Source organism: Lipotes vexillifer, unplaced genomic scaffold (genome assembly GCF_000442215.2).
Source record: "Lipotes vexillifer unplaced genomic scaffold, Lipotes_vexillifer_v1.1 scaffold31, whole genome shotgun sequence".
NCBI lineage: Eukaryota > Metazoa > Chordata > Mammalia > Artiodactyla > Lipotidae > Lipotes > Lipotes vexillifer.
Window position 1 is genome coordinate 2,729,931 of NW_006792454.1, and position 9,190 is coordinate 2,739,120.

The following is a 9,190-nucleotide window of genomic DNA, read 5'->3' on the forward strand; positions in this document are numbered from 1 at the left end:
AGGGAGAGGGAGCTGGAAGAGAAGTAGAAAAATCTAGGAAATGAAAACAGCTTAATCAAAAAAGCAAACATAGTACATTCAATAACTGTAATTTCAATGTAATGGAAGCGCAGGATACATTTACAGAAAGAGCTGGAAAATTTGGCTGAGGGTTAAACCACTAAAAAGGCTACAGCACTGGTGGAAGAATTCTTTACCTTGAAATGAAATACACTCTAAAGATATAATTTATACTTAAAATAGTTAACTGTACTGCTATTTGAAAGAAAATTTTTGAATGACCTCATATATAATGCTTGGAGAATAGAAAATTAATAATGTAATTTTATGTCATAAAATATTACTCAATTAGTAAAACATGTTTACAATAACTTTATAATATTTACTAAATATTTTAATAAACATTTTTAGGTGATTATCTAAATGAATAAAGGAATCTACAAAACTGCACATATAACATGATTGCAACTATGCTAAAAATTATGATTATAAAAAAGAAAATACTGTAACACTGAAATGTTAACAGTGATTCTCTTTGAAAGGTAAATAAGGTAATTTTTTCAAAACTTCATTATATTTTTTCATGTTCTCTGCAATGAGCGTGTACTATTTTCATAATCATAGAAATAAGATAAAATAAATCAATTGATGAAGTAAAATAATGGTGACACAATTGTTCTCTGGTGATCTTTATAACCAATGTATGGAGGAAAGAGCGGGGCCACTGAAACTTTAGATCCTACAGTACTGAAGTTCTCTTTACTCATCCTAGAAGAGCACTAAATTACTACCAACTGAGTAACTGAGTGAACATTACAAGAAAACATAACATTCAAATAACAAAACACCTTTTTGAATACAGTATTTCTGTTAATTAATTTATTTATTTTAACATCTTTATTGGAGTATAATTGCTTTATAATGTTGTGCCAGTTTCTGCTGTACAACACAGTGAATCAGCTATATGCATACGTATATCCCCTCCCTCTTCCGTCTCCCTCCCAACCTCCTTATCCCACCCCTCTAGATGACCGCAAAGCACTGAGCTGATCTCCCTGTGCCATGCAGTTGCTTCTCACTAGCTATCTATTTGGTAGTGTGTATATGTCAGTGCCACAGTCTCACTTCGTCCCAGCTTACCCTTCTCCCTCCCCATGTCCTCAAGTCCATTCTCTACGTCTGCGTCTTTATTCCTGTCCTGCCCTAGGTTCATCTGAACCTTTTTTTTTTTTTAGATTCCATATATATGTGTTAGCATATGGTATTTGTTTTTTTCTTTCTGACTTACTTCACTCTGTATGACAGACTCTAGGTCCATTCACCTCACCACAAATAACTCAATTTCATTTCTTTTTATGGCTCAGTAATATTCCATCGTATATATGTGCCATATTTTCTTTATCCATTCATCTGTCAATTGACACTTAGGTTGCTTCCATGTCCTGGCTATTGTAAATAGTGCTGCAATGAACATTTTGGTACATGACTCTTTTTGAATTATGGTTTTCTCAGGGTATATGCCCAGTAGTGGGATTGCTGGGTCGTATGGTGGTTCCGTTTTTAGTTTCTTAAGGAACCTCCATACTGTTCTCCATGGCTGTATCAATTTACATTCCCACCAACAATGCAATAGGGTTCCCCTTTCTCCACACCCTCTCCACCATTTATTGTTTATATATTTTTTGATAATGGCCATTCTGACTGGTGTGAGGTGATACCTCATTGTAGTTTTGATTTGCATTTCTCTAATAATTAGTGATGCTGAGCAGCTTTTCATGTGCTTCTTGGCCATCTGTATGTCTTCTTTGGAGAAATGTCTATTTAGGTATTCTGCCCATTTTTGGATTGGGTTGTTTGTTTAATATTGAGCTGCATGAGCTGTTTATATGTTTTGGAGATTAATCCTTTGTCTGCTGATTCGTTTACAAATATTTTCTCCCATTCTGAGGGTTGTCTTTTGGTCTTGTTTATGGTTTCCTTTGCTGTGCAAAAGCTTTGAAGTTTCATTAGGTCCCATTTGTTTATTTTTATTTCCATTACTCTAGGAGGTGGATCACAAAAGATCTTTCTGTGGTTTATGTCAAAGAGTGTTCTTCCTACATTTTCCTCTAAGAGTTTTATAGTGTCCGGTCTTACATTAGGTCTCTAATCCATTTTGAGTTTATTTTTGTGTATGGTGTTAGGGAGTCTTTTAATTTCATTCTTTTACATGTAGCTGTCCACTTTTCCCAGCACCTCTTATTGAAGAGACTGTCTTTTCTCCATTGTATATCTTTGCCTCCTTGGTCATAGATTAGTTGACCATAGGTGCGTAGGTTTATCTCTGGGCTTTCTATCCTGTTCCATTGATCTATATTTCTGTTTTTGTGCCAGTACCATACTGTCTTGATTACTGTAGCTTTGCACTACAGTCTGAAGTCAGGGAGCCTGATTCCTCCAGCTCAGTTTTTCTTTCTCAAGATTGCTTTGGCTATTTGGGATCTTTAGTGCTTCCATACAAATTGTGAAATTTTTTGTTTTAGGTCTGTGAAAAATGTCATTGGTAGTTTGATCCTGTAGATTGCTTTGGGTAATAGAGTCATTTTCACAATGTTGATTCTTCCAATCCAAGAACATGGTATATCTCTCCACTGTTTGTATCATCTTTAATTTCTTTCATCAGTGTTTGATAGTTTTCTGCATACAGGTCTTCTGTCTCCTTAGGTAGGTTTATTCCTAGGTATTTTATTCTTTTTGTTGTAATGGTCAATGGCAGTGTCCTCAATTTCTCTTACAGATTTTTCATCATTAGTTTATAGGAATGCAAGAGATTTCTGTGCATTAATTTTGTATCCTGCTACTTTACCAAATTCATTGATTAGCTCCAGTAGTTTTCTAGTAGCATCTTTAGGATTCTCTATGTATAGTATCATGTCATCTGCAAACAGCGACAGTTTTACTTCTTCCTTTCTGATTTGGATTCCTTTTATTTCTTTTTCTTCTCTGATTGCTGTGACCAAAACTATGTTGAATAATAGTGGTGAGAGTGGGCAACCTTGTCTTGTTCCTGATCTTAGTGGAAATCTTTTCAGTTTTTCACCACTAAGAACAATGTTGGCTGTGGGTTTGTCATATATGGCCTTTATTATGTTGAGGTATGTTCCCTCTATGACTACTTTCTAGAGAGTTTTTATCATAAATGGGTGTTGAATTTTGTCAAAAGCTTTTTCTGCATTTATAGGGATTATCATATGTTTTTTATCCTTCAATTTGTTAATATGGTGTATCACATTGATTGATTTGTGTATAATGAAGAATCCTTGCATTCCTGGGATAAACCCCACTTGATCATGTTGTACGATCCTTTTAATGTGCTGCTGGATTCTGTTTGCTAGCATTCTGTTGCAGATTTTTGCATCTAAGTTCATCAGAGATATTGGTCTGTAGTTTTCTTTCTTTGTGACATCTTTGTCTGGTTTTGGTATCAGGGTGACGGTGGTCTCGTAGAATGAGTTTGGGAGTCTTCCTCCCTCTGCTATACTTTAGAAGAGTTGGAGAAGGACAGGTGTCAGCTCTTCTCTAAACGTTTGATAAAATTTGCCTGTGAAGTCACCTGGCCCTGGGCTTTTGTTTTTTGGAAGATTTTTAATCACAGTTTCAAATTCAGTGCTTGTGACTGGTCTGTTTATATTTTCTATTTCTTCTGGTTCAGTCTCGGAAGGTTGTGCTTTTCTATGAATTTGTCCATTTCTTCCAGGTTGTCCATTTTATTGGCATATAGCTGCCTGTAGTAATCTCTCATGATTCTCTGTATTTCTGCAGTGTCAGTTGTCACTTCTCCTTTTTCATTTCTAATTCTATTGATTTGAGTCCTCTCCCTTTTTATCTTGAAGAGTCTAGCTAGTGGTTTATCAATTTTGTTTACCTTTTCAAAGAACCAGCTTTTAGCTTTACTGATCTTTGCTATTGTTTCCTTCATGTCTTTTTCATTTATTTCTGATCTGATCCTTATGATTTCTTTCCTTGTGCTAACTTTGAGAGGTTTTTTGTTCTTCTTCCTCTATTTGCTTTAGGTGTAAGGTTCAGTTGTTTATTTGAGATGTTTCTTGTTCCTTGAGGTAGGATTTTTTTGCTATAAACTTCCCTCTTAGAACTGCTTTTGCTGTATCCCATAGGTTTTGGGTCTTCATGTTTTCATTGTCATTTTTTCTAGGTATTTTTTGATTTCCTCTTTGATTTCTTCAGTGGTCTCTTGGTTATTTAGTAGTGTATTGTTTAGCCTCCATGCGTTTGTATTATTTACAGATTTTTTTCCTGTAACTGATATCTCATCTCAGAGCATTGTGGGCAGAAAAGATACTTGATAGGATTTCAATTTTCTTAAATTTACCAAGGCTTGATTTGTGACCCAAGATATGGTCTATCCTGGAGAACATTCCATGAGCACTTGAGAAGAAAGTGTATTCTGTTGTTTGGGGATGGAATGTCCTATAAATATCAAGTTCATCTTGTTTAATGTATCATTTAAAGCTTGTGTTTCCTTATTTATTTTCATTTTGAATGATCTGTCCATTGGTGAAAGTGGGGTGTTAAAGTCCCCTACTATGATTGTGTTACTGTCAATTTCCCCTTCTATGGCTGTCAGCATTTGCCCTATGTATTGAGGTGTTCCTATGTTGGGTGCATAAATATTTACTATTGTTATTTCTTCTTCCTGGATTGATCCCTTGATCATTATGTAGTCTCCTTCTTTGTCTTTTTTTTTTTTTTTGATGGCTGGTGCTCTATTCCTGTCTTACGGTTTGTTTGGCCTGAGATGTCCAGCAGTGGAGTTTGCAGGCAGGCAGATAGAGCTTGATCTTGGTGCTGAGATGAGGTCCTCCAGGTGGCCTCACTCAGATTGATATTCCCTGGGGTGTGAGGTTCTCTGTTAGTCCAGCAGTTTGTACTCAGAGCTCCCACCACAGGAGCTTGGGCCCAACCTCCGGCCTGGGAACCAATATCTCACAAGCTTCATGGCACGGTAAAAAAAAAAAAAGGAGCAGTACAACATCAAAGAATAAAAAACAAAATAAAATTAGAATGATAAAAAATATATTAGGAAAAATAAAACTATAATCGAAACACCTACAACAAGGTAAAATAAAACCACAACAGAAGAAAGAAAAAAAAGGTTGGGGGGGAACAAGCCAAAAGGAGAGAACAGTAACAAAATATAAAGCATAAAATAAAATTAGAATAATAAAAGATTAGGAAAAATAAAAATATAAAAGAATCAACAACAATGAATCAGCATCATAAAACAGAACCCCAATCTAAAAGAGAAAAAAAGCCTTGGCTATGGGGGTGGAGTTTAGGTGGGGGTGGAACTTAGGCAGGCGAGTGGTTTAGGGTGGGGTGGGACCTAGGCGGGTGGGTGGGTGACATTTGAGTGTGGGTCGGGGCCTAGGTTCAGGACCCACGTAGCCGGAAAAGGCCCTAGGGGCGGGGCCTAGGCAGGGCGACATTCAAGCATGGGTAGGGGCCTCTCCTTAGGAGCTGCTAGGAAGGGGAGAGGCAGCACGTGGAAAGGAGGGCCTCTGGAGTGTGGAGTTCTGGAGTTTGGAGGTAAGGCCCTGGGTCAGGTTGTGTGGGTGGAGTTTAGGCCCAGCATTGAAGGCGGTCTCCGAGTGCAGAGGTGGGGCCCTGGGTGGGGGTGTAGGGGTGGGGCTTGGGCTCTGAGCAGCAGGAGGGAGGCTCTGAGGGCAGAGGATTAGGCCCAGGAGCCCAGTAGGCTCCCCCGTGCCTAAGTGGACAGGGAAAGCACTGGCTCCATTCCCTTCCATTCCTCCACTCCCCTCCCCCACCATCTCCCCCAGGGTCTCCCCCGTTGCCGCTGGACCCCTAACTGTGGGTGGGTCCCGCTGGGTGTACGAACTCCTCCCCTCCCCCAGCTGCCCCTCGGGGCTGCCGGTCCCACTTTTGCTCCCCCTTCCCTCCCTCCCACTCCCTCAGGACCTGCGCAGCTGGAGGGGGCCTCAGGTGGGCAGAGGATCAGGCCTGGGATCTCAGCAGGTTCCTGGGGGCCCAAGTGGGCAGGGGAAACCTGGCCATGCTCCCTTTTGATCCTCTGCCCTCCCAATGGTCCCCCAATTTTCCCCTTCAGGCGTGGGATCCCTTCCCCTCCCCCAGCCACCCTCAGCAGGGGCGCCAGTCCCATCCCATCTCCACTTCTCCCCCTTCACTTCCCCCATACCCCGCATCCTACCCAGTCACTGGGGCTTCCTCCCGTCCCCTTAGGTGTCCGTGGTCCCACTGGTAGGTGCCCTAGTTGTAAGGAGACGCAAATTCAGCGTCCTCCTAGTATGCCATCTCGACTCTGCCCCTCTGTTAATTCATTAACATAACAAAGAAGTCTATCTGAAACAATTTGCCCCAGTGTCCCACTAGGTCTTATGAAAAAAATGTGTCAACACTCTCTTCTATGGCCACCACACTAGAAGAGAGTTATACATATGTACACCTGTTGCTTAACGTCTGGAACAAAGCGCAGGAAGAGAAGACAGATCCATCTCACCACTAATTTATCTATGCTGTGTGAGCCTGCCAAAGACGTTAAAATTATGTAAAAATCAACAATCACTGGTCTTTGGATCACTTTTCTGCTAGTCTGAGAACTATTGGGGAAATTAAAAAGAAGCACCTAGCTGTGAACTCTTGAGAGACACTGAGAGACATGGAACAAGTGGGCTAAGCTCCTCAGGACAAGGAAAGAGCCAATGAAACCTTTCCTAAGACTTAACATAGAGAAGAACATAAGGAGATACCATTTAAAGAAAAAAGATATTTAGTGGAGTGATTAAGAACTGGTATCCCAATGAATCACTGTTTTTTAAAGTACACATAAAAATATTATTTCAAAATGTTTTCTCCCATGTCCAAATAAATCCTTTGCTATCTCAATCCCCCTCCTTGAATTCCCTCCCACCTCCCCACCTCCCTGCTTGTACTCTCTCTCTGTCTGTCTCTTCAAATAAGAAAATGATTTGAATTCTGATACCTCTTATTTCTTGTGTCACTCACCTGGCCTCCCACACCCAATCATACTTCCCCATGGAAGTTCCAGGTTAGAGAGGCATATGGATGAGTAAATGTGAAATTGTAATGGAATGTGATAAAACTTAGGAAGAGGAAGTAGATGTATTATTACTGAGGAAGTGCCCCCAACTCAGAAATCAGATGTGGGAGGGGTGGTGATGTGGTGATGGGCAGATGTGTCACGCTGTCATCTTTACACGGGAATGTGTTTGTCTTACTCCTTTAAATCAAAAGTCCTTCATATTAGGGTTTGGGTTATACTCCTTTGTAAAGCCACAGTACCTACTACTGTGCCTCGCAGACATCAGATGTTGAATTCACATCTTCTTTACATGAACATTTTACATAAGGAACAAATGCCATTCAGATAACAATATAATGCAATGCCAGAAATGTAACTACAGTGCTAATAAACTAGCATTTACTGTATCTCTCATCTATGTCCACCACTGTCATGTGCTGTGGACAAGTTACACAAAAGTGTTAAGACACGATCTTTGCCTTTCAAGAACTCAGAGGTCAGACCGGTTTCTTCTTGGGAGCTAGCTGATAATCAGGAAACTTTTACAATTAATAGGATAATTATCTTAGGGAGCCTACTTCAGGCATTTCTGTTATGATTTAGGGAGCCAGAAGCTGAGATGGTCAAATAATCTTGTTCATATTTGACCAAAATAGGCACGAGGACAAGCCAGGGTGAATTGAAGGTCTATGTGGAAGCATCAGGAGCAGAGCAGCAATAACACTTGATCTTTCTCAACTCTGTGAAATTCATTATATTACTGAGATCAAGAAATACTTCTGAATATGGTGATCATACTTGAAAATGGGAGATGGGCTGCCACTCTTTTAATGGAAGCAAGCATTAAGACTGTTAGATTACCAGAGCCCACAGCAAGGAGTGGGCTAAGACTCTGTCATGTTGCTGCATCCCCACTCTCAGACTAGTCACAATACTGTCGCTTACCTGTGTGTTTGTACGTCACAGCCCCTGCCATAACATCTCCCTGAGAAAACTGACGCACTGTGACCCCAGCTTTCCTCACTGTCCCACGCTGAGGTTCTCGAACAATCATGAACATCAGTTTCATATCATCACTGTCCACATCAGTAGCAAAAATGTATTCAGAGGTAATGACCACCTCTTCGCCCTCTGAGCAGTGCATCATGGGAATGAGGTCTGCCTTTAGGACCGGTGGCTCATCATTTACAGGCAACACCTAAGCAGGAAAAAAATTCATGTTTTCAAGAAAAAAGAGCAATGACAAATTGCCCAACTGGTAACTCATAGCTCATAACTGGAATGACAGGCATTTTCAATCTTCCAGACACGTGAAACAATAGCCATGGAATTTGGCCAAGCCATCTGTATCTTTTAACTTTCCCCATATGAACCAACTTGCAAGAAATGACCCACATGAGAGACATTTTAGGTAGGAATGGGAGAGTATGGTTATGGTTTGGGACTCAAAGCTCTCGTTTGTTTCAAGACAGACAAAACATAAATGTGATATAAAGCATCCTTCACCCAAGCCCCTATCCTCCTTCGCTAAATTTACCCATATTCTACAGGAAATCTAGTCCTTGTGGTCTGAGCATTTACATTTACCACATCAAAGTTATTTATATTTCAAATTACTTGATGATTACAAGGCTTTCCTCTACTCTCAACTTCCTGCCACCCAGGAAGTTTCTTTGGACTTATAATAAGCAGCAGCTGCATTTCAAACATTTTGAGTTAAATCTGAAACCCCATAACCATTAAATCAATGCCAGTTTTCAACTTGATAAAACATTTTTCTCTCACTGTCATGAAAATAAATTTCCAAGTAGAAAGGGAAAAAAAGCAACATTGGATCACACTGGCTGTCCAAATTTTAAAAGATTTTGTAGAATCTTTTTAAAAAGATTTTGTAGAAATTTGAAAAAGTATGTCTTCTAAACAGGAATGAAGGACAGTCCTCCCCTGAGTTCACGACCACAACTCGGTGTGTGCTGCACATTTATTTATCAAGTCTTGATACTTAGCAAATACCAAGACGGCCTGTGAATACCGTCACCCCTACATTTCCTTGCCCCATGCTTCAGCCAATGTGATCTTTTTTTTTTTTTTTTTTTTTTTTTTTTTTTTTTG

At 39.9% G+C, this 9,190-nt stretch overlaps 1 protein-coding gene across 1 annotated transcript in view; it reads right to left on the bottom strand.

Annotated features, from left to right (window-relative positions):
- Nucleotides 1–9,190, bottom strand: part of FREM1 (FRAS1 related extracellular matrix 1) — a 154,427-nt gene that overhangs the window by 79,928 nt on the left and 65,309 nt on the right. Inside the window, exon 15 of the mRNA XM_007465647.1 lies at nt 8,024–8,276. Coding sequence (XP_007465709.1) covers nt 8,024–8,276 — 253 coding nt within the window. The remainder of the gene's footprint in view (nt 1–8,023; nt 8,277–9,190) is intronic.